We start from the raw sequence: 26,336 nt of genomic DNA, 5'->3' as shown, positions 1-26,336 counted from the left end.
CGGTGGTCGCCGTCGGTGCTCGCCACTCGGCAGACATTTGGCGCGAAAATACGAATTCAAGCAAAAGAAAAATAGCTTTTTCAAAGCGCTATACTCGAATCAACATTTGTTGTTACGATGTTTCGCCATCTTTACTTTCTTCATTGTTACTTCTAACGATTTATTTTCATTTGCTCAAAGAGAATTAATAAATCAATAAATTCTTGGACTCGTGGAAGTTTCCAATGACACGTGCCATTCATCGTTACTCTCTAAGCATATTATATATTATTAGACGAACCTTCGTCGCGTGACACAATATTCATTCGATCAGATTTTCTTTTCTTTTTATTTCGTTCAACTTACGAAAGTTTATACGACATGGCATGTTATTTTTTCAATAACTTTCCTAATTTATTCAATTCAATTGCACGTAGCGCCTATTATATGATAACATTTGTAAACAGTAGCGAGAAAACTATGGGAATGCATATATTTGATTATATGCAGTTGGTAGTAGTTTAAATTCTCTACAATATCGGCGCCACGATCTGTTTCCTTTAAAGATAGTCGATAACATCACCTGCGACTGAATTGATATTAAACATGAAAGTTGAAAGGAATTTATTTTTAAAGAGATGCACGCGCGCACACACACACACACACACACACACACATCGGTTAAGGTAAAGCTATCATCATATCGAAGTGGAATGATTTGACGTAATCAATCCGAAAATCGGAGGAATCAAATGCATGGTATATTGGATAATAAGAAATATTTAATAAAGATTTACATAGACAATATTCGATTGAATAACGATCGGACATTGATGATTTGTATATTTTATTATTGCGATGAATTATCGGATAGCAAAGAAAATAAAAAGTGGAAATATTGTATATGTATGAGAGGGTGTTTTTTTGTTGATTTATTATAGATAAAAATGAATATGTAGTTCGGATCTCGGAGTGCACCTGCGCTCGTACGGTGGTGCCACTCGGTAGGAAACGCGCGAAGCGTTAAGGGGCGGGGTGGGATCGGACGGGGGATTCAGAGGAGGGGTTTCGTCCGCTCCCGGCGTCGTTCGTGCGGTCAGAGACACGAGAGAGCTATAGACGACGACGACGACGACGACTACAACGACTACAACGACGACGACGACTACAACGACTACAACGACTACAACGACGACGACGACGACGGCTCGTCGTCCGAACAACGTAATACGTGCGACAAGGATGGAGAGAGATCATCGAGTTCGCCAATGGTGGGGATATTTCGCGAACAGTTGCTGCTTCCTCGATGGTTAAGAGAGGGGACTGAACGAACCCAACGAGTAGAGAAAGAGATAAGAGAGAGAGAGAGAGAGATCGTCAAGCGTGCACAGCATGAACGTTTAGTAGTGGCATGTTTCAAACACTCGACATGCTCGTATCTGGTGCGAGCTGTTAAACCGTTTGTACATATCGTTGTTGCCGTTGCCGTTGCCGTCGCCATATCGTCGCTAAATAAGCAACAAATCTTACGTATTTAGGTACGTTAGTAGTAATTAAATACGTAAGAGAGAAGGACGAACGCAATTGTTTGACGCGTAACGACGTCAACGTCAAGAGTATTATAGCAATACGTGGAAGTTTGAGATAGTAGTAGTTGAACGATCGAGAGAGCGGATTCACGTTTTTTCGTGAAGCCAAGAGAAAAGGTGCCTTCCAGATCGACGTCGGTTGGAACTGGTGGTATCTTTGGAATTCGACGATCGTGCAGTGTGTGTATACATGAGAGAGGACAAGAAGAAAGGGTAAAAGAGTGGGAGAAGGTGGAAGAGAAAGAGAGAAAAAGGGTAGGGGAAACGGAAAGAAATAGAGAACTGGTGGGAGGGTGGGGAGACGGTGAAATGTGCTTCGCGGCGGCCCCTTGGAAGCTGGTGATAGCGACGCGCATCGCTTAAAGCAGGTCGCGAATTCTCGATGCCGCTGGCGGCTGGCTACACACTGCTGCTGTGAAACTCGCCTCGCGTAAAAGTCACTATCGAGAGAGAGAGAGGAGAGAAGACATTTTTCCTTCTTTCTTTCTTTTTTTCTTTCTTCTATTTAAGTTTGTTTACTTGTTGTGTTTTATATTTCTTCTCTCTCTCTCTCTCTCTCTCTCTTTCTCTCTCTCACTGTTTGATTGTTTCAACGTGGTGCGCGTCGTGATCGATCGATCGATCGATCGATCGATATTTTCCGTCGTGCTAAAAAGTGTAAGAACGCGATGACGATGTGCTTGGATCGTTTTGGTCGTAGTTGACCTCGTTAAGTTAAAGTTTTTTTTTTTTTTTTTTTTTTTTTTTTTTTTTACCAAAAGAAAAAGTACAAGAAAAGAAGCAAATAGATTGGTAAGATTGGGAGAATGTCGTATTGCCGTCGGACCGTCGTCGACGTCGACGGATTCGTGCGTGAGTGTTGGTCGCTTTCACGAAGGAATAAATAAGAACAAATCTAGAAGAAGGTAACGGAACGTTCGCATGACAATCATCCCAGTGATTACTAATTTGTGGATTATTTTACGATCGATGCGTCGAGCGGAGGCGCGCGCGCGCGCGCTCCGGTAAATAATACAAAAAAAGGAAGAGAAAAAGAAGAGAAAAAGAAGAGAAAGAAGAACGGTACCCCGACGGTACTCGGTGATGAAACGGCAAACCAACTTGCCGACGTCGTCAAAGTTTTTTTTAAAAAGAAAAGGAAACGTTGGTCGTTTGGCCGGCACACAGCCGGCCGGCTACGAACGCCACCGCCGTCGCCGCCGCCGCTGCTGCTGCTGGAATTCCGCTCGAGAGGAATCCGAAGGCGGAGACTTTGACGTCACTTGGCTCATGATAATGAAGTATTCATGATGGCGGAGTAGCAAGGAAGGAATATATATACATAGTGCACGTGCGCGCGTGCGATCCTCGAGTAGTTTTCTTCGTCGCGCGAGTTGCGTCAGGGAAGTTGCGTCCAAGTTGCGCTCAAGTTGCGCTCAAGTTGTGTCCAAGTTGCGGCGTCGAGGTTCTCTAACTTCGAACAGGACCGTCGTCGGACTGCCGGTCGCCCCACTCCACTCTTCTACTCGGGCCGGCCCCTCACCACACCGCCTCCCGCCCCTCGGTCATTTACCACCCTCCGTATATGTGTGCGCGCGCCTCTTTCGAGCGTGTGCTCGCGCGCGCGCACGGAGATATGCGCCCGTCGACCGCCGCCGCTCGGTGATAGAGAGTTTTGGATGGATTTAGAGCGCAGTGAAATATGCCAAGGAGACGGAATGGGGAGATACCGCTACCGGAAGGGTGGGACGTCGCGCAGGATTTCGATGGGAAGGTTTACTTCATCGATCACAACACAAGGAAGACTACGTGGATCGATCCTAGGGATAGGTACGTCTGATTTTCATCTACCTTTTACTTTCCCCCCTCCCCCCCACCTTTTTTTTTTCTTGTTCTTCTCTTCTTCTTGTATTCTCGTGGAAACCAACCTATATATCGATCGCCAGCGAATCGCGTAGTAAAATGAGAGAGATAGAGGAGAGAGAGGTCGAAGGCGCCCATGCGTGTTGGTTCGCGCGCGCGCGCAGCTATCCGTAGCACACCGGCGCGAGTCGCCGCGCCCGCATTCCAAACGCCAGGGCCGCCTTACAGCTAAAAGCGCCAAGTACTAAAACGCCAAAAATCTATAACTCTTTATTTTTTTTTTTTTTCCTTTGCGAAAAAGAGTAACGTTGGTTGCTGGTACCCTCTGACATTGGTTGGCTGGTTGGCTGGCTGGCTGGCTGGTTGGTTGGTTGGTTGGTTGGTTGGTTGGTTGGTTGGTTGGTGGTAATCGTCGCGTGTAGTGTTGCTTGTGCCAGGATGCGCCTTCGTCGTCGGTCAACGGTGCGTGCGTGCGTGCGTGCGTGCGTGCGTGCGTGCGTGAGTACGTGCGTGCGGGAATCTCGCGTTGGTGTTTACGAACCTGCTTGGAATTTCTCGCGGCTGCGCCGGTAAGCAGAGAGCGGCGAGAGTAGCGAACCTAGCGCCGACCCTCTACCACCACCACCAGCACACCACCACCACCACCACATTCGCTTATAGTATCGTGAAATATCCTGCGCTTTCGGAATTCTTTCGGAATGCAGAAAAGACGGGGGTCACAGCGCGCCGCGTTCGCCTCGATCCACACACAGAGAAGATTCGCGCGATTCGACGATTTCGAAATCTTATCGGGTATTATTAGAACGTATTTCTCCGATAAAATTGTTATGACTTTTTTTTTTTTTTTTTTTTTTTTTTTTTATACGACCTTCGATGAGATCTTACTTTTGAAGGTTCATCGTTGTTAGTCAACTTTTCACTACTTTAATCGTTCCTTTAACAAACTAGTAAATAACGATAAAAGAAATAACAACAGCGCCATTCTTTGTTCCATTTGCTAATCTATTAGCGTTATTGAATATTTCTAAATATAATTTAGAAATAAATACCGTGAGAGAGAAAGAGAATGTCGTTCACCGACCACATCGCTTTTAGAAAGTAACGTTCGAATGCGCCTCCTATGTTTGCTTTTTAAACTTTACGTCGTATCTATCTCTTACTGATATTATTCCAGTCTCTCGGAAGATCGATCTATAGCTTTGATATATTTGTCATTAGATCTTTCTAACGTTGTCTCGTTAAATTTCACGCATTTGCACCAACAACGGATGGATTGCTTCGTTTCGAAACGAAGGTCAATTAAATATGGTGAATATGAAATATTCGAGAAAACGTAAATATAATATATAGCCACTATTCCTTTATATATTTATCAGAAATCCATTTTTGATGAATGAATGATTTTTCAACATTTCCGCGAAAATTTCTATCCTCGACAGGTTACTAACCTATGTGTAGTGTTGCTTGTGCCACGTCTTTGTCTTGTATACAAGTATATTTATATAGCATAATGTAACAAGCACAATGTTACGTCACATAAGAGTTATTCGAATTTTCTATTGAAATGCTTATTTATTCATAATCGAATATTTCTAAGCAAAATCTTAGTGGAAAGATCAAAAGGTGGAATGTTAATATAGTGTTTTGCACTTGAATGTATTTACATTGGAATAATATTGAACGTTTGAAGTTGCTTGCGATCGTGGCCTCGGTATTTAAATTGCTTGCTCGCCGGATTTGTCCGGAAGAAGCGCCGGCGGCCCACCATTAACCACCCGCCGCTTTCACTTTCGGTCTTCTCGCGCGCCTCTTCCACATCGCCTTTTTATCCCTTTGGTATGAAGGTTTTATTTATTTGGGCCCTTTATACAAACTCATTTCTAGTTACTTTCTTTCCATTTGAGTAAAAATACATACTTGCAATTGGAAAGGCATCCTCGTACGTTATGAACTGCTGCCACCTGGCAAAATGAATTCATTTCGATCTCTACTGTCAGCAATTCAAAAATACCGGCCAGAATTGATGAACGGAAAGGACAGCAGGAGTCGTGCGTTCCAACGTTTCAGACCACGCGCATCTTTGATGACCCGGCAAAATGCGTTCGTTTTCTCTAATACTGACCTTGCACCATCGCAAAAGAATGACAAAAACATGGCAAAAAAGTAGTTATAGCATAGTCGTAGTAAAAGTCGTTGATAAATTTCCTCCGTTTGGGTTCACAGTGGCGAACTGTGTATAGTGAAATTTTGTAATCCAACCAGCAGATGGTGCTCGTCGGTAGAGGAACGAGATCGGCGTATATAACGCATGCCTTCCTTCTTCCTCGAAGCCACGTTTCATCGCGGAGGTGTTTTTCGTTGGAGCACACGGCAGCCATACAGCCTTAGTCGATACTTGCCTGACTACGTCGTCGTCGTCGTCGTTGTCGTCGTCGTCGTCGTCGTCGTCCTCGTAGCCCCGTGGGCGGTAGAGTAAATGCTGTGCATCTCTCGCAGCCAGTTCCTGCTTTCTTCTTTCTCCCTTTCTCCCTTTCTCCCTCTCACTTTGCAGCTCTATACATATGCTGCGTATCTACATACGCATACGTATTTACGTATTTATACATACCTATGTATGTATGTATGTATGTCTTCTTGCTGTTGCTGCTGTTGCTGCTGCTGCTGCTGCTGCTGCTGCTGCCGATGCCGCTGTATATATGTACGCGCCTCGTGTGTACGACCCCGGCCGGTACCTAAAAATAGACCCAACCTGCTTTTAGTGCATTCTTCGTTGCGGCAGGGCTATTACGCTCTTCTCTTCGGGCTTCGGGAAAAGGGGAAGGGCTGCATGGTTTTTCATGCATTTATCCAGATTACTCTTTTTTCCTCTATCTCGATAATGCCATAATTGCTACGATCTATGAATCACTTTACTTTGAAAAATATTCTCGGAAAATTGTCTTCAAGATTTAAGAAATAATTGAGTCAATAATGCAAATTATCAATGATATTATTATATATAAATAGAGATATCGTCGTGGCGAATTACTTCCACGCAAGGTGCAATCCTACTTGGTAATTCAAAAGGGTCGAAGCAAATGATGGACGAACGTCCTTGCTCGAAATCTTTCAGAGATGAGTTCTACGAAGACGAATTTTCTTGTTCTCTTTTTTTGTTGTTCTTTTTTTCAAAGAATGTACGACGATGGTGCACGCGCAGAGCTAGCAGCGTCGTACCGGCGGCATCTGCTTGCCATCTGTGTTTAGAAAAATCTCTTCGCGGAATCTCTCTTTCTCCCTCTCAATGGGATCTCTCTTTTATCTTCTCTTTTTACCCGTTAAAGCTTGCTAAAAATGCACTCTGTGTTTATAGTTTAGGCATAACGATTCTTCTTCTTTAAACGCATTTACTTGAGCAGATTGCGTCATAAATCGATGGGACCCTAAGCGATGGGAATAGAAAAATACAAAATAGTAAGTATTTTTGTCTCTTTATTATCACGCACGGAGCAGGTGCAGCAGCAGTCGAATTTGAACGATAAACTATGAATACTATCTAGATAACGGATACAAGGCGCAACCGATCCAAATGTACATTTATCTATTTTCAAGAATATCTTATTTGGGGATATTACGGGTTGGATATTATTGGATATTGTTCGCTAGTAAAGTATTTCTTCTGTTCTCTCAAGTTTTGTATTAACTATACGGATTGTTATCGCTAAAGCGATAAATTGTATTATCGAGTAATCTATTTATGAATTGATCAATTATCTTTAGTTCGTAATTACTCGGAATGAGTATATGTTCTGTTTTGATTTCTTGGAATAAGAATCTCGGTATCAGAGTTTTCATCGTTGTCATAATAAATATCATTAGTCTGCTATACTTAATCGTCCGCATCTTTGCGATGGTGGTAATTGACGTGACCAATTACCGTGACAATGACCGATTTCGATCGGTATAAATCGATTGTTCATATTTTTTCTATCTACTACTACGATTGCTATCGGCAATGGCAAATCGGCAAAAAAAATAGTTAGGAAAAATATTGGATAGTAGTTTTGAAAGGAAAAGAGGAGGAGATTAATAATTTAGTGCGTAGTCGTTTGGTTGCTTTAACAAGATAATAAGAAGAAACGGCATTCCTTTATCGTGCGCTACCACAGACAGAATGGACTCTGCGCGACTGTGCCTTGTGTTGAGTTTTCTTTGATAGTAGGGCTTCCCAAAAACACAAAATCAACGACGGACCAAAGTCGGCGGACCTATCTATATATCCGAATATTCGCGAAATTGTTTCAAGTTTGATTTTGTTGGACGTAGTTGCAGTAGCAACAGCAACAGCAGCACGGTATTGTTTGAAAGTAACTCCGAAGGAAAGACTTACGAGGCGAATACTTGCGGTCGTCCCATCGCTTTAGCCGCATTCCATAGGAACGGAGGAGTTTCCTATAAACTCGCGTTACACGTACCACTTCGCCTTTTGCGAGCCAATCGGCGAGCGCACGAATACCAGTGGAATCGTGAGAACCGTGTACGCGAGCGAATTCCACTTGCTCTACAGGTACATATGGGTATAGGTAAAGGTAATAGGTGGTATAGCTATTGAAAATGGACGAACGCTTTTAACGCGTTTATCTTTATTGTTTGTTCAATACAGATACTACCTACCTACATTTTCGTAAATAATATTGAAGAAGAAAGAATTCCTTTTACTTGCATTCGTCGCGTCGTAATAGGCGCTCCTAATAATAATACGATGATGGTACACGAAGAAGCCGTTTCAACGAAATACTATTTGGAGGGGAAGCCCTCTACAAGATTATGTAATAACCTTCTTCGACGAGTAGAAAATCGATGAACGCTCGCTAGCGTAGTACTACGTTGATTTTTCTATACGTTATCTCGCATTCCTCTTTTTAAACATACAACTTTCTTCATTCGGAGAAATATCCAAATACATAATCGCTTTATTCCGGGGTGTTTTTCTTCTTCAAATGCCACGTGGAAACGTAATAGTTTTGTAATCCATTAAATCCAAGTAAGTCGATTGGTTGGTTTGAAAAAAAAAAAAAAAAAAAAAAAAGTAAATATGCCGTATCCCCGTGCTCCGTGTCTCTGTCGATTCAAACTCGAAAATCAATATTTCATCGATCGTTATCGCTACGATCGAAACGAATTCATTCTTAAGATATGATCAAAATATGTAGTTAGATAAACCTATACTCGTATATAATAACCATTGTAAATAAGAAAATGATTCATATATTTAAAGACAAGTAGCTCGATGTAATAAACGTTGGTCGTTGTTCAGTTTTTGTGGAACAGCAGAGGTGTGTCAAGTTTGGAATGTAAAGTCGAGACGAAATGAAATCATACATATTGTAAATAATGGAATAAAAAGTGGCGTCTTTCATATCTACGAGTCAATCTCATATCTACGATATTCGAGTTACTTCGCTACATCAATTGGAATAATTCAATATCACAAAGATATTCATTAATTTAGTTCTCCTTTCCTAGTAAAGGAAAAATTCTAGTCGTGCAGATGGATGAATAATGTGTAATAGAAAAAATATAGCCACTTTTGGTGTGGCAAAGATAACAAATGTCTTTCGTCGTCGTCGTCGTCGTCGTCGTCGTCGTCGTCGCAAGTATTTTCTACGTATAGACGTCCGCTAGACTTTACATCCTAATCCTTGGGAAAATATTCGAGCGTATAAACGTATAAACGTATAAACGTATAAACGGAGAGATAAGAGAAACACACACGCACACACACGCACACACACAAAAGCGTATAATTTTGGAATGACGTGTTTTTTTTTTTCTTATTGCGTTTCCAAGAGGAAGAGGGAATGATGAAATCCTCATGGAATTCGTATGGAATCCGTAGAGAATTCGTATAGAATTCGTGTGGAATTTCAGCTGGAAGGAAATCAAGCAGCAGAACGTTTGTTTATTTTGTTCCATCGTCAAATTCCAACGTGGCGAGTGAATAGCGATGAACCGTTTTATTCCGTTAAACGAAAGAACATTGAAAAATAATTCTTTTGCAAGTAATTCCTCGTATTTATTCGCATATGATCTCTTTGTTCGATAGGCTTGCGAGTGATTCATATTATAAGCATCTTTCAGAAAAACAGAATAAACCGAGAATAACAGAATAATTATTACTACGAGTTCTCGCGTCGTAGCAAACTTGAGTATTAATAATGCTCAAAGGTGTTCTAACTAATAGTTAGTAGATGATGCTTCGATGCCAACATCCAAGTGGTAGTAGGGGGTTCTATGAAATCTAGTTTCAACCAACTGTCAACCTAGTTTCATAGGGGCGCAAGGCTCCTAGATCATGTAACGTAATAGTAGATATTAATAAGAGCGGTCGAAGAAAATCGCTATGATATTAAATTCATATCAAATCAAGGTTTTCATGAGATTTTTTCTTACATCTGTATAATAAAATGACGCAACGCGAAACTCTCATCGTTAGTGCAACTCGACTTTGAAAAATTCGTTAGGTTATATTTTGTCTTTCATTGTACAATCTTTCCTTTCTCTTTTTTTTTTTCACAAGTATACGTAAATTAAAATGACGCTTACATAGGTAGATGGACGTGTAAGTAGCCTTTACATAATTAAGGACGATCTAATTAATTGTTTTTCATCCATATGTCTCTATCAATTAGACAGCGGCAAATGGAAGCGTGTCATTTGGCGTGTCATTTGGCGTGTCATTTGGCGTGTCATTTGGCGTGTCATTTGACGTGTCATTTAAATGACAATGTCATCCACTGAGGTAATAAATGTTAATATGTACGTTATTCTTCGCGAAAGATGTAAATAATATGTTTTTGTTTAGTGGAATAATAAAATAGACACTAATATGATTAGCTATAGCGATAGATAACGTGTATAATAAATGAATAATGTTCGTTTCTTTCATTAGTTCGAAATAAAAAGGGACGTTTGGAATTTGTTAGGAATTTGGGTGGAACTGGTACGGTGTGAAAAATTGTAAGAACCTTTGAGAAGTCGTTAAGGTAGGTAAAAGGCAAAGCGGGCTGCTAAGAACCATGGGACGACGACGGCTATGGGGAGAATGTGTCTTTGTCTTTCTCGCTCTCGTGCTAGTGGTAGTGCTCCTACCACCACGTGCGGCTGCTTCCGGAAACCGTTGAGGAGCAGCCCATCCGTCCGCGGCGGCGGCGGCGGCGGCGGTGGCGGCGGTGTATCCAACACGACGCATTCCGAAACGCATTTCTTTTTATTCAAACTCAGGATAATGACCTTGATAATGCATCTCAAGGCCAAGGTCATTAAGCCTAATTTTGCTTTCCTTTTTTGCTACAATTTTGTTTTCCTCTTGTTCTCTCTCCTTTTGGATCGATCTACTATATATGAGTACAATGATCGTATATGAGTTATAAATGGGTGTGGACACCGATCTGGTGTCTCATTGTCAGTTAAATTACGTTTCCCTCCCTTCCTCCCTTCCTCCCTACCTCCCTTCCTCCCTACGTCTCTCCCTCTTTCTCCTTCCATCTGCTCTTCCATCTGCTCTTCCATCTCGTCTTTCTTCTTTTCGTTCGGACGAACACGCTCCTCCGGAGAAGAGAGAATAAAATTAGGATGAAACACGTGAGACGGCGGGTAGACGCGAAGAGAGGAATTCCGTCTCTTCTTCTTTTCATTCTTTTTCTTTTTCCTCCGTAACTTGGAAGGTCGGACAAGGTCGGATATGATTATCTTCTTATGGTACCGACCCTACCGACAGAGGGAAGAACTGCGCTGTGCTCTACGTGCTTCATCATTTAACAATAACTATTTCTATTTTTTTATTTTTTCTCTGTGTTGTAGATTTACAAAGCCGCAAACGTTCGCCGATTGCATCGGAAACGAGCTTCCCCTTGGTTGGGAAGAGGCCTATGACAAACACGTGGGTGCTTATTACATCAATCATGTTAATCGTAAGTGTAAACTCTATTTTTCTTTTTTCTTTGTCTCTTCTCTCCTTCAATTTGTTGTCAAAACATTGTCTTATTTTTGTGGTCAATTATATAGAAACGACTCAGCTCGAAGATCCGCGACAGGAATGGCGGGCAATTCAAGAAGCCATGCTACGAGAATACCTTCAAACAGCGCAGGACGTACTCGAGGTGAGTTTTCTATCTATTTATGGAATTTGTTCGTTGATCTGGATTTGTTCGTTGCCCCGATGAATTTATACGAGAGGAAAATAGAGGGGAGACGGTGGGAGGGGAGCAGCGTAGACAGGAAGTCATTCCGTGAGAAATCATGGTACTTCCGGTCACTCGGCCGGTGCGGTGCACCCTCTACCGAGATCTCCCTAACTGAGATTAAATCGTTTTTGCTTATCCTCCTCAACCAATGTGTGTTTGCCTTTTATATTAATATATCACGGAATTTATTATTTATTTGTCATTTTTTTCTTCAACTTTCTTCTTCTTTGTCAAGTTGTTGTCACTTATCCGTTGTTCATAAAGATTCGTCTTTGGTAGGGACAATTAATCGTAGAGGGGAATTTATAGTTGGAGACACCAAGGAATTTGACGTTTTAGTCGAAAAAACGGGTCGTCGCACGAGGTATTTGGGAAAAGTCTCTGGTCGGTAGGGACCAAGAGAACTCGAACCTAAAGAGAAAGAGAGAGAGAGAGACCAAAAAGAATTCTTTGGATTTCGTGCCATGTGGGGCTAGAGAGGAGAATGTCTGTTCTGTTCTGTTCTGTTCTGTTCTGTTTGGCTTGGATCCGACCAAAGTATTTCGTCGTTCCTTGTGTTGCTTCCTCCTTCTCTCTTTCGACGACGACGACGACGACGACGACGGATCCTCCAGATGCGAGAGGAATCTTAATTGTCATTTATTTTTGCCCGCCTCCTAAAGATAATATACAAAAAGTATACAGATTTTCCACTTATTTTGATCAAATATTGAAATATTAGCAAATTTGTACGTTCGTTAAATTAAACAGCGAGTTGTTCCAGGAGAACAAGACGAATCATTTGGTAGTTTTTTTTTTTCAATACGTCAATGTCTCATATCTTCAATTTGCGAACAAACAATCCATCGGCGAATTTTGTATTCGTAATGAATTTGCATAACTGACCAGTTACAATAAAGTTTTCCTTGTCAAAGCAACGTTGAAAACTACGCGAATAGAAGTTTGTCTAGAAATAGGAACTGCCTAGTGGGCTGGTGTTCATTTAAATCTCCCCGGCAGGTGTAACGTCTACACAGATACCGAAATGTATCTTTGACATTACCCAAGCTGAAAATAGCGCTTACGGCAAAGCGGCAAAGCGGCAAAGCGGCAAGGCGGCAAGGCGGCAAGGCGGCAAGGCGGCAAGAGCGTATCTCATAACGGTTCGCGAGTCATTGACATCGGACAAATTTTCTTTCGGAAATATATACACGATAGTGTGTGTGTGTGTATGTATGTCAGATAGTAGTAGCCGTCTAGAAAATATAACATTTGAAAGAAAAGAAAAAGAAAAGAAAAAGAAAAGAAAAGATTGACAAAAACGTAGCGCCCAAGTTTTAGACCCAGGCGCGCGTTCATGCTTTCTCCGAATGCATCTTCCGAATGCATCTTGAAGAAAGGATGCGGGTTTTCCGTCCTCCTTACCCCCTCTCTCCGGGTCGGATTCTCTCGCCGCTCCCGGTTGCACTGTTCTCGCGCCATGCGACCCTTTTCCCGTAGCGCGACGACTACCGGTGTTACGCTCGTAGGGCCCCAGGCGGTCCAAGAAACGACTCACGAACAGCCACGAGTACTCCCGAGGGCACACGAATGCAAACGTCTCTCGGACTAAACCAAGTTGCCGCCGACTTCCACGAGATTCACGAATCCAAATTGGAAACACCTTTTGTTTTTTCTTTTTCTTTTTTTTCTTTTTCTTTTTTTTTTCTTTTTCCAACATCATCCTGTCTTTCGACCTTTCACCGATTATTTATCTTACAATGACATCAGAGCTTATCTCTCAGAAGAGCACATTCTAGGGAAAGGGTTATAATAATTGTTCATTAGTCGTGACTTATCGGCGAAGGAATTCAACGAGCGCGATTATCAAAGCGTTATCAAAGCGTTATCAAAGCGTAGGACAACGCCCATCATCATCCATAGAACGCGACGCGCTCCGGAATTCGAGCCACATACATAAAGGGTGTTCGCGCTTAACTCGCAACGACTTCCCAAGGAATCTCGATATAATAGTCTCCGACACGTCGCTCATCTCGAAGGAATCTCACGAGGGCTCGGTTTCCGATTTCATCTTCCGACCAGAGAGAGAGAGAGAGAGAGAGAGAGAGAGAGAGAGAGAGAGAGAGAGATCGGTGCTCGTGACAAGACCACAGCAACAGAGGGACGACAACGACGACTACGAGCGACGAATTCGAAAGAAGCTTAGGATGCGTTCTTCAGATCTGGAATTTTCACCTCCATTGTCAAAGAAGAAGAAGAAGAAGAAGAAGAAGAAGGAGAAGAAGAAGAACAAGGGACAATTATAAATAATTTCATTTTGGAATTTTTCTTTAAAAGCGTCCTTTAGCAATTTCATTGTATGCACAGTTGGGCAAACATTTGTCAACAATGATATGGATTCATAAGGATACACCCTATATATGTATGTAGATGTCAAGCAGTCGATTCATCGATCGAGAATCTTTATCGTCGTCGAGTTCTTTCGTAATGCATCATCCGATCGATAATATACGCGCGGCGGGGCCACGTGTTCGATAAGGACGAAAGATCGTGAATCGCGTGGCCTTGTTGCGTCTACAGGGTCTACACCACCGATTTACTTTTTGTATAAAAAATGAAATAATTTAGTTGTTACTTGGATATAATGATTGAAATAGGGAATATTGTTAAGGATTGTTTTAAGGAGAGTTATCGGTAGGTAGGTAGGCCGCGACGCGATAGCATCGCATTCCATTCATATCAGCATTGGTCCGCTCGGTTGCTCTCCCGTTGCCCCGCCTCCTCTACCCCCACTACCGGAGAACCCGCGCAAGTACAGTTGTAGGCGCTCTTTTACACGAGCGACGATCGCCATCATGGCCTTGCACGGCGCGCATTCCTCTTCCAAAATATGTTCAAACCGAAATAGTCTTTTCCACATTTACATAGATGATAGATCTACTTACGATCGATTGCAAAATTAACAAATTGGAAAATACCACCAAATTGTGTATTGTTATATCATCGTATCTCCTTCATTTCTCCCATATCTTTTTCGAAGCAGAGGGACGTGAAATAGAATTTGGTCAATGTTCTATATGGAAAAAGACAAAATACTTGCAAACAGATAATTAGATATTTTATTTATATCTTTGACCGAGACGTGAATCGATTGGTCGGCTCGATTCGGTAATTTTCGGCAAGACTCGGTCGCGCGGAGGGTCGACCGACAACAGCTGCTGCCTGCGACGGGTGCTGAGACACGGGTGCTGCGACGACTTAAGGCCCCGCCGATGTAGAGTTTGTAGTAGTGGTAGGGACATACGTAGTAAACCCGAAGACAGGTGGCCACGGCATGCTTAGCTTCCTCCTGAAATACATCTTCGCAGCGGCGTTTATGATAATTGCACGCCGCCGTGTGACTGGCGCCAGTGCCTTTCCCTCTCGTCTGTCTTTCTTGCTTGCTTGCTTGCTTGCTTGCTTCCTTCGAAAAATCGACTAGCACAAAATATGCCTTTCTAACGAAATTTGCCAATTCCTTTTTTAAGGAATTGTCCTTGTCTTGCCTTGCCTTGCCTTGCCTTGCATTACAATCCCTCGGTCGGCTCTTTCTCCCGGTTGGTTGGCAGCCACGTGCGCCTCGAGAAGCTTCTTTTATATCCTTGCTCTTTGTTCGGCAGCAGCTGTCCGCCCGAACAAATTCCTTTCCTCCCGATTCCACTACTTCGATCCAAAGTAGAAGACGTCGCTCCAAGTTTTTTATCCGAGAGGAGCCAATGCCCGACCTAAAAACATCCTTTTTTTTCCTTCTTTTTTCTTCTTCTTTTTCTTCTTTTTCTTCTTTTTCTTCTTTTAAATATATATATATGTATTTATTATATAAAGGAACTTTTGTGAAATTTGTGCGCGCGTGCATAAGGATGACGAGATCGAGATTTAGTTTCACCAAAATTCTTCGGATGCCAAGAGATTGTCCCTTCCAAATATGGCCAAGTTATTTACCTTTTCTCATTGGATGGCTTACGTATATACACGCCTATAAAATACGCACGTATTTGTGTGTATTTTCTACCATCGGTAAATCGTCAAAGAGAAAATCAAAAGAGAAGGCTCAAATTTGCACAGCCGTCTTGCGTCGACTATTTTTGTTCGAACCGTATAACGACAATACGATGCTTATCTCTTTTTTTCTTCTCCTTCCTACCTATACGTATGCAAATATACGCGTATGTATACACATGGTGTTTCCTTTAACTCGACCAATTTCATGAGTTTATACTTACTTTGGATCAGAGTTTCTCAAACATAATTACACATTTTTGCTTGACTTACAAGTTTATATTTTTCTTCGAGTCATTGTTAGAGAAACCCTGCTTTATCTAATGTGACAAAATCAAATATGATATCGTTAATTGTTCTACATTAGTACTACTTTTATTTTACGACGCAGCAGTTTGATAGAATTCCAATGCCACGCGCGCCCAATGCTTTAGTATTCCTTTTAAATGGTTAAACAAATAATTTCACATTCCATGGCTTGCTTGTGCTCGCTCGTGAGTGAGTGAGTGAGTACAATATTATTGAATCAACCATTTATACAAAAAAAGTCCTACCAACAATCGTCTGTTGATCACTTTAGAGCTCCGCATTATGCTTTCTCGTCATCGTCTTGAGGTAATCGGAGCTAATCTTTTATCTTTCTCTCTCTCTCTCTCTCTCTCTCTCTCTCTCTCCCTCCCTCGGGAACGTGAGGCACGAGACCCATTTCATACGGAATTCAGTAGCTACAGGGCAATCACGTGAGCACCCGGTAGCATCCAGCCTCCTAAACCTAATCATTTTAATCTCCGAGCTGGTTCTCCCTTGGACGGGTTGGAGTCTAGCCTTTCAAAAAAGTAGTCACGTCCAACAAGAGAAACTTTCTGCTCGATTTTCGTTCCTCGCGCAATCAACTCTCACCGTTATTGTCGACATCCAACGAATCTAATTAAAACTATCATTTCATTAGAGAATAGAAATAAGGGTTTGTTCGTCAAGAAAATTGACATTGACCTCGTGATTTTGGTCTCCGTCTATCTGTCTATCCGTCTATCCGTCTATCCGTCTATCCGTCATCCGATTATCCTTTTCTATCCATCCATCTTTCCGTTGTACGTAGGAGCTAGGGCGGTGGTTAACGCGAGCTATAAAAGGGGCCCCGAGTCGAAGGAGTTGCCATTCGTGCTGCTTTCGATGGTGGGGATAGGACCCCCTACTCGCCGAGGCCTCACCGAGGCCTCCTTCGAGGCCTCGTCGCCGCCGCCGCCGCTGCCGCCGCCGCCGCCGCCGCCGTCGATGCTCCGCGTCTTCGTCCCGGCTCCGTTCAGATAAATATGCGGGAGAGGCCGGAATTCCCCACTCGGCTGCATTCCAATCCCTCCTTTTTCTTCACGACTGATCTCTCTTTCTCTCTCCCCCTTCTCTCTTCCTTCCTTCCTTCCTTACTATTACTATTACTACACTACTACATTACTACTACTACACTACTACTATCATTATTATTATTATTATTATTTTCCATTTCTGTTTCTTTTTTTTTTATTTCATGCAAATGCATGCATCTTATTCTTCGAAGAACGCTCAAACGTTCATCGTCGCCTATAATATAACATTCGATTTCTACATATTCTACGTATTTCTATTTATATTTTCTTCTTCTTTACTCAGGTCAGTCCGAGTCGCCTTTAGTTTCCATGAATTTGCTTCTAAAATACCTCAAAATCTTTGGTTAGAATATCCACGCATTGCTGAGTTCTTGGTAATTGTCTCTGGGTTCGTTTCTAGAAGAAACATTATACAAGTGAGAGATAGAGAGAGAGAGAGAGAGAGAGAGAGAGAGAGAGGTCTTATGCTCTTATGCTCTTATGCTCTTATGCTCTTATGCTCTTACAAGGGCTCTATCAGGTCTTGATTAGCTTCGAGTGGAAGATAAAGAATAGGAGAATCTTGGTTGGAATTATCCGTCGCTTTACGGTACTTTACAGGATTGTGGTGTACAGTATTATAGTATATTGACATTCGGTATCCTTTCCATGCGAATCTTTCAAATATTCTGGCAGTACGGATTAACGCCTGAGAAGAGAAAACCTGGAAATGAAGCCGAGACAGAAGATCGAAAGAAGAAAGTGAAGAGGAGTGTTGCAGAAGAGGGAGGGTAAGAGAAATAAGGGCCTCCTTCCGCGAGGCGAGTGAACTGACTCGAACTGACTCGAACTCAGTCGAACTCACTCGATAGCATCTCTGCGGCTTCCTTCGACAATAATAGTGCGCGCAAACTAAGAAATATGCGCGTAAGTGAGCGAACCTCCATTGGGGCATGGCTTTGATGGTTTCTCTCCTGGTACTCTATGTACTAATGCCGATGCTCACAGAGTGGTATGTAGTGGTAGACCGTGTTATGTAGTGTGGGTCGGTGGGGCCCAGTCAGGGCTCCAGAAATTCCAACAAGGACAGGGCATAATGCGCGACTCAAGGTCGGTTCTACTACTCTCTGAGCTCTCCCGGAGATGGGAGCACGTTCAGCAGGGTCGTACCGTGACCTCGCCGTTCTCCCACCACAACTGGAATCACTAGCATCACCACCACCACCAGCACCACCACCAGCACCAGCACCAACACCAGCACCAACACCAGCACCACCAGCAGCAGCAGCAGCAGCAGCAGCAGCAGCACACGAGGATCGCCAGTTACGACAGGATCGTGGGCTTATGCCCGCGGCGCCCTGCATTTCACATTCCACGCCGATTAAAAAAACGCGCACCCACTACACTAGAATACGAAAGGTGATCCCCAATGTTACGGAAATAATAAGCTTTATAGTAGAAATTCTTTTCTTAGGATAAGCTTTTAATCGACTCATCAAATAAGTATCCAATTGAGAACGTCTTAACATTTTCTAATCCCTTTTGTAATGTCCAATTGTTTGTAATATATGCTCGAGACGCAGTGATGGTTTTTTCCTTTTGTTCGATTTGTTTGTTCCTCCCCGTCTTCGTAGTAGACGACGACGACGACGTCGTAGTATTCGGATAGGAAGGTGGCACGGAGATTGCGTTGGCACGGTCCTGTGGGGCCGCCGAGAAGATGAGGACCGCCTTTTTATAGTGGGTAAGAAACAGGCATTTGAGGCCGCCACGAATAGAGAGAGAAGGAGCAAAGGAAGAGGAAGAGGAAGAATACGCAGAAGAAAGAGTCAGCTGGTGTTGATGGTGGGGCGGCAAGGGAAGAAGGAGCACGTATTAAGGGAGAGAGAACTCGCGCTGCAAGAAGCGAAGCAAGAGAAGGCAAAAAAGTAAAAAGGTGGGATCCCTTAAAAATTGAGACCCAAGAGGTGGGGATCGGAATTTCGGGCCCCGTAAACCGGCCAGTCTCGAAAAGGTCTTCGCGAAGATAAGGCAAGGAGAAGAGGAGAGCCACGCGCGTTCGAAAGAAGCGGAGGAATGGTCAAGTTGCGCCACGCAAGGAGTAAGAAGTAAACGAAGAAGAGATTAAAGGTGGAGGTGGAAATATCGCGCAGCGCGAGCTTCGCGGGGCCAGTACACGGTGTGTACTCGGCATGGACCGTCAGTACACCCTTTGTGTACTCGTACCGGCGCACCAATACCGCACGTACCTCGATAATTATCGTCACCAATATCGTCGTTTAAATCATCGATTCGTTCAACAATACCAACATCACCAACAGGAACAAATTTACGAGAACGTCGTATCTCAGTATCGGATGAGAATGTGTTATCACAACGATTACGAGAACGACGAGCAGATCCAACGTTTTTACTGGGAGCAATGTTATAAGCAGGATGATACGGACGCTACTGCTTATTATTATTGCGAATACGTAAGGAATTGCTTCCGTATCCAGTCCAAATACAACCCCCACCCCCACCCCCACCCCCACAAATTAAATCTAACTATTAATTACAAATGTATGGTGTGCGCACAGTGACTATATGACTGATAGTACTTTACAACTATTCCTTTATTATCGTTTGATATCGTTGCTCTAACGGTTCCAAAATAATAATCATCTATGTTGCAGGCAAAGAAGGAGATTTACGACGTGAAGCAACAGAGGCTGTGTCTGGCTCAAGATGAGTACAATCACCTCAACAACGCATTAACGACGCTCGGCGCATCGCGTACCAGCCGTAAGTAGTACCTACTTTGTTGATATCCTTCCTCCAACAGAATATGCGTGATCCAAGTATTTTTCTTCATATCTTCTTTATTTCCTGCAGTGTGTTCGAGCTCGAGTTCCTTGAGTACCAAGTACGATCCAGATCTATTGAAATCCGATGTCGCGCTTGCGAGGAGCCGAGTGTCTCGGCTCAAACGAGAGCTCGAACAAATTCGAGCAGAGATGAATTGCACGCAACGAGGAGTCGACACACTTGCTAGGTACGCGCTTGCTAGCTACTACTACTACTACTACTACTACTACTACTACAATTGCCTATATTTGCCTATATTTGCCTATATTTGCCTATATTATTGTTGCGTGTATTTATTCAATTTGTTCTCTTTGATTCTTTGCTGTTACTACAGCGTTGAACAAAAGCTGAGCGGCCACCATGGAGGTTGTTACAATATTACGGAAGCTCAGGCAATCATGACGGAGTTAAGAAATATTCAAAAGTCTTTGAGCTCCGGTGAAAAAGAAAAGGCAGAGTTGATGCAATCGTTGGCTCAATTAAAAGACGAATTGACGAGGTTGCAGCTTTGCGAGGGTAGCCCGGAGGCTAGTACTCTTAGTTTACCTCAGGAAAAGCTCAGTACTGCTTCCCAGACAGATCTTTCCGGTGAATTGGTGCCAATTGGTACGAGACTAGCTGAAATGGCGAGAATGAGGCTACAATACGATGAAGCGAGAAAGAGGATACAACATATTCAACAACAGTTGGCCGATCTCGAAGAAAAAGTGACTCCTGGTCAAACGGAAAGCGATAAGGACAAGTTATTACTATTTCAGGAAAAGGAACAATTGTTGAGAGAATTGCGTAGCATAACTCCAAGGACGAGGACTCAACAGGATATGAAGAAGATACAGTGCGAGATACGACGTCTCGAGCAGGATCTTAACAATGCCCTGGAATTGTCGAACAAGACGATTACGGATCGAGTTAGGTTGCACGAAGAGAAGCAAATGTTGCTTCAACAATTGCGAGATGCTTTGCGTTCTATGGCGATGTTGGAGGGACAATTAAAGAGTCTCAGTGCTAGTACGCTATCGGTTAGCAGTAGTTCGAGTCTTGGTAGTCTTAGTACGACAAGTAGTAAAGGATCTCTCAGTTCCGGGCTTAGTTTTACCGATATTTATGGCGGACCGCAATGCTGGGATCCGTTGGTACCTCTCAACAGGATCGACCCGTCGATATGGTTGATTTACATAGGCGGGTAGAACGATTGCTTAGAGGCTCAGAACAGAACAATTATATTAACACACCTTCTCCAGGAAGATCTCAACCGAGTCTTTCCCCTCGGTCGAGTCTTTCGAGCGTGAGTCCACCGGTCTCACCCCTTTACGAGAATGCTCCTATGGGTCCACCACCCGCGTACGAGCAAGTGGAATTACAGAGAAGACAACAGAGGTCGGCCTTGTCGTCGAGTCTTATGGTTTCTTCCTGTGCCCATTTGGATGGCAGTCAGCTTGAGGACAGACTGACCGAATTAAGGCTAAGTCAGCAACAAAATACTCCTCAAGAGCAGCAACAACAGCAGCAGCAGCAACAACAACAACAACACCACCACCACCACCAACAACAACACCAACAACAACAACAACAACAACAGGTTTCTCTTCCTCCACACGATCGTCTTAAGCTCGTCGTTGGCCCTCATCCACCCGTCGAATTACAATCTAGCAACATGTCACAAGGTAGCGGCTTGGGTAGGCCTGCTACAACCCTTACGGGATGTATCATGCAATTGCAAGAACCGCCACCTTTATCGCCTATCAGCGAAACACCACCGCCTACGGGTATACGTTCTAGGGCTAGTAGTTCCGGCACCAATACCAGATCTGTATCTGCTGCGGTTTCCGACGAAAGCGTTGCCGGTGACTCGGGTGTTTTCGAGGCATCCAATCGCCGAAGACTTTCTGGATTGATCGGAGATGCCGCTGATCCTCTTGTATCTGCCGAAATGAGTTTAGAAACGGCCCAAGTGCAGATTAAACTTCGGTAGGTATTTTTAATGGCGGAGGAACGAGCAAATAATCGATTGTTAATCGGTCCTTTTATTAATCGAAGAAATTTCTTTGCTCAGATATTCCGTGAGCGATGGCCTACTTCATATTGGCATCGAGCGTGCACGAAATCTGGCTGCCCTTTTTATACCAAACAATACACAAGTGTGAGTAATTTTGTTTTCGTAATCGAGTCGCTCTACGTATTTAAAACTGTAATGCAATTATGAAATATCATTGTCCAGCGAATCCAGCGTTGTTGAAATATTCCAAATAACAAAGATATATAATAACAATAATAATAATAAAAGTTGTATCTAATTTCAGATATATAAAAGCTGCGTTATTGCCGATGCAACCGCCTGTTAATCAAATGTGTTGTACGAAAGCAGTGACGGATCTTCGAAAGCCAACGTTCGGCGAAATATTTCCCGTCGCTGTTCCTTTGAACAAGCTCTATACGAAGACCCTGCAGGTGAACGTTTGGTGTACTGGCAACGAGTTTGAGGAGTGCTTGGTAATTTAATTGTTTCTTCTTATTTATTTTCATTATTACAAGATTTAGTTGATTTGTTAATTATTGCGTTTACATTTATACAGGGGTCCGCCCAAGTCTCGCTTGCAGACTTCAGTCCAGAATCGCCGAGCGTAAAATGGTACAACATACTTTCCTTTCGTTTTATGCAGCCGTCCGATAGTCCCAATACCAGTACTGCTAATAATAGTGCCTCGACTAGTACAACGAAACAGGCTAAACACGATAAACAAGAGTCGGACATTTCGGTTTATCGTGGAATACAAAATGCCAAGGAAGAAAGTAGCGACGAAAGTACCATCATTAGTTCTCAAACGTCGACGTTGACGAGAAATCAGGGTTGCGATGAACTTCAAACCGCTGTATCTATTAGACTAGAAGAATTGGCCAATTGTTTGGGTAGCCCGGAAGAAGAAGACGAGGACGGTGGTGGCTGTGGTGGTGGTGGTGGTGGTGCTGGTGGTGCTGGTGGTGGTGTTGGTGCTGGTGGTGACGGTGACGGTGACGATGGTTCTGATAGTGGCAGCGAAGACAGTGAAGAAGAAGAAGGCTATATCATGGAATTTATGATGGAAGATAATGTTCTGGAAGATGTTTTAGAGCACGAGGTTAATATACTTTCCTTCTTACTTGTAGAGTTAGATTTTGTTCAGCTTATTCAAACCTCTTGTCGTTATCATCGTTTTGTAGGAGGAAGAAGAGCTTAACGAAGAAACGAAACTAACTCAGGATAAGGAGACCAACACGGAATGTATTTTTATCCCAGAACAAGGGAAACAGAGAAAGCTTTCGACAGCTGGAGTAGTACAAGGGGCTATTCACGACGATAAAAATTCAATCGTGATAAAGAGGAGTCAAACGTTTTCACCGAGTGCTGCTGTCAGCAAGAATCATTACATCTGTCGTGTAAGTAATAATTGCGATTGTAATCGAATAATCATACATTTGCATTTATAATCGTAAATCTTAAATCGTAAATCTTGTTTGTTTAGCTCAATCGAAGCGATAGCGACAGCAGCATGCCACTATATCGTAGAGGTGGGCCCTTTCAACGAAACTCCGTAGAAAGACGTTCGCTTCGTTGGAGGCGACCGTCATCGGCCTTAAGTTGTAAGACAACCTCGAAAAAATCCAATCACTTGCCTCCAACTGCCAGGACATCGTTGGATCTCGAATTAGATCTTCAAGCACAACACGCTAGACTGCACAATCTTCAGGACGAACTTAACAGTTTGCGAGAATTAAAGCAACGAATGGAACAGGCACGCGAGAAGGGAGACACCGATCTAGCCAGTTGGTTACTAGAGGATCACAAGTTTGTAACTTTGATGGCACAAGCTGAGAGCGGTAGAAACGGAAAGAGTGCGGAGGATAAGAAGGTGGAGAAGATGTTGAAGAAGACGTCGAAAGAAATATATAAATTGAGAAAGACAAAGGCCGGCAAAGGAAAACCTGACATCATATCTTTTAAGTAAGTACGCGTGATATTACAAGTTGTTCTTTTTTCAATGAATTATTGCTACGTTGACATATTGCTATGTGTGTTACTTGCAGAGAAAAAATGGCATTTTTTACGCGGGTAAACGTAAACGTTCCTGCTCTACCGTCGGACGATTTATCTCCAGAAAGCTCGATACTGTCGACAGACGCGTCCTTGCAAAAGAAATACACGTCCGAACCACTAGCAGCACAAAGTGAAAATGTTTTGAGAAGTAGTGCTAGTGCCATGGGTAACGAAGTATCGCTAGTAAGTGCCGGTAGTAGTAGCAGCATCGTACATCGTTCGACAGATGTTGACACTACAACAAACAATACCAGCAACAAAAGCGTCAATTCAAAAGGCCGGCCAAACACTACGGAGAATGGTCAGAAAGAAGATGCCGAAAACTCCGAGGATAATGCCAACGGGGAGCCTAAGAGATACGAGTACGTTGTCGATAGAGTTCTTGGTGTCGAAGTTTAACATTCAGCCTGCTTTTCATTTTTTTTTTTTCTTTTTTTTTTGTTATTCTTTCTTTCTACATTGATCTGAACATTTGTACTGTTCAATTATATGATATTATATTGATGATCATTGATGTCATCATCAGTTGCGATCAAAGGAAATCCTCTTATCAAGCGGGTCGCTATAAAAGCGACCGACGATTACGAGGATTTTAGGCCAGGTCTTTAATCTTTTGCGTTCATCGATTTTAGAGGTGCCATGCAAAAGAATAGTTTGTAAAGAGTCATAATTTTTCTCCCCCCCCTTTTTTTATTTATTTATTTTTTGTCCGTCGCACTCGACTGTGTAAACCGATGCAGCAACCCTGACTCGTTAACATTTTCTTTTTTTGTATTGTCTTATACGGGCCGATTTGCGGAATAGATGGAATGCGCGCGTTTAACTTTTAGAAAAAGCGTTCTGTACATATGCGAAACCATTGTAAGTTATTTAAACGACGAGATTCGTCGATATCAATCTTTAATTTAATTTTGTTAAATTTCCCCTTTCTTCGTCTTCGTCTTCGTCTTCGTCTTCGTCTGCGTCCCTCTTTCTGTAGTAATTTTTTGGCTGTTATTCCGTTCGTTTTCTCTGCGAATCAGAGCACACGACCCACCGAATGCAGCTGGTCTGCGATTTGAAAAGAAGAAGAAGAAGTAGAAAAAAAAAAAAAAAGAGTTAGTAATTAAAAATAAAAAGAAAATTGAAAAGTTATGCCCTGGTTGGCTGAACTTCGCTTTGACTCTCGGCACTGCCATTTTCTTCGTAACGTTGTTGTGTGTATTCGTTTTTATTAAAGCGGTGTTGAGAAGAGTCGTCGAGAAAAACTCGACGACGACGACGACGACGACAAAAGAAAAAGTGCCTTTAAAATAAATTAACACGCCGCTCTGAAGATGTATAATTTATTATTGTATTTTATATCGTTTGCCACTGACCGTTCTCCGAGGAAAAAGAAAACGAAAGAAAACGAAAGAAAACGAAAGAAAACAAAAGAAAAGAAGAAGAATGTATGAAAAATGTATCGATCAAACCGACTAGTTGGAAAACAATGTATATGTATGCGTGTATACTTGTAACGATCGGCCATTTGTCGAGAAGCTAATATTAGCTAATATTGTACATAGATTTTGTGATCGGAAAAATTGCGAAATGGAATTGATCAATGATGGGGATGATAGTATGTATTACGTTTGCATGTGATAATATTAATGTTGCGTCGCGCGCGTGTCAGCTCGTAATTGAATTATCGTCTGCATTACGACTAATAGCACGCGAATTGAATTGAACGATGGTACCCCCGTTGTGGCCATATAATTGCTTCGTTTATTGTAATTGACGAGACACGAAAGACGGAAGGGACATGTAGGAAAATTCTTAACAAATAATCTTAATAAATGTAAATAATTTTGTAAATAGATATTCGACAATCATGTTTTAATGCGCTTATAAATAATATACGTTGATATGTATGTATTAAAATGCGCGAGCGAGCGATTATTTCCATAGGATAGAGCGTACGTAGTGTATGACCGATGGCGAATATTGTCTTCTTCTATGTACCTCGCACTTCGTATACCTATAGACTATATTGTATTTTTTTCTCGACAGAGAGAGAGCGAGAGCGAGAGCGAGAGAGAAATAGAAAGGGAAAGAAAGAGAGAGAGAGAGAGAGAGAGAGAGAGAAAACTAGAAAAAAAACCACGTATTATTATTATTATTATTTTTCCTTACTAAAGTGTCCGATCTATTACACTAATGTATCGAATTAACGTTATATTTGTATTATTTAGCACGTTACTATGGAGTATAAGTACGATAATGATTAAAATCAATCATGATAACGATTAAATTAAGGAAGATTATAACGATAATGATACTTCATTTTCCTTTTTTTTCCTTTTTTTTTCTTTCTTTTTTCTTCGTAAAGAAACATTACACGCATTACAGACGACATGTAAAGACTCTCTCACTGAAAGGATCACAATTACAGCATGATTTG

The 26,336-nt window shown here is 42.4% G+C and overlaps 2 protein-coding genes across 7 annotated transcripts; one reads left to right on the top strand and one right to left on the bottom strand.

Annotated features, from left to right (window-relative positions):
• The first annotated feature begins 109 nt into the window (after positions 1–109).
• Positions 110–25,337, top strand: kibra (WW and C2 domain containing protein kibra). The gene is given in 13 exon segments (XM_089173418.1): positions 110–3,377; positions 11,253–11,362; positions 11,457–11,551; positions 19,671–19,779; positions 19,870–20,029; positions 20,177–20,961; positions 20,964–21,810; positions 21,896–21,982; positions 22,143–22,332; positions 22,416–22,958; positions 23,041–23,256; positions 23,343–23,821; positions 23,905–25,337. Coding segments are annotated over 13 exon segments (4,158 nt in total). The 5' UTR covers positions 110–3,249; the 3' UTR covers positions 24,314–25,337.
• LOC149032189 (uncharacterized) lies at positions 4,214–19,664 on the bottom strand. 6 transcript variants are annotated; one of them, XR_016176866.1, is made up of 4 exons: positions 13,040–19,664; positions 5,810–6,142; positions 5,328–5,371; positions 4,214–5,241 (listed from the first exon to the last, which is right to left on the bottom strand). XR_016176866.1 is itself a non-coding variant. In XM_089173425.1 (2 exons), exon 1 carries the CDS (start codon positions 18,357–18,359, stop codon positions 17,985–17,987), a length of 375 nt encoding a protein of 124 aa, XP_089029551.1. In that variant the 5' UTR covers positions 18,360–19,664; the 3' UTR covers positions 4,214–6,142; positions 17,937–17,984. The 6 variants fall into 6 exon arrangements, 1 of the variants encoding a protein (XP_089029551.1); XR_016176864.1 differs by having other exon boundaries at positions 5,328–6,142; XR_016176863.1 differs by having other exon boundaries at positions 4,214–5,371.
• Positions 25,338–26,336: the final 999 nt, after the last annotated feature.

The sequence above is a fragment of the Polistes dominula genome, unplaced genomic scaffold (assembly GCF_049000335.1).
Source record: "Polistes dominula isolate Pdom_NZ unplaced genomic scaffold, Pdom_raw_medaka contig_33, whole genome shotgun sequence".
Lineage (NCBI taxonomy): Eukaryota > Metazoa > Arthropoda > Insecta > Hymenoptera > Vespidae > Polistes > Polistes dominula.
Note: the sequence above shows the minus strand (reverse complement) of the source record. Positions and strands in the feature narration are given on the sequence as shown.

Coding starts and splice junctions, on each gene's coding strand:
- LOC149032189 (XM_089173425.1), bottom strand. CDS start 18,359: ATGCAGGGCGCCGCGGGCATAAGCCCACGATCCTGTCGTAACTGGCGA.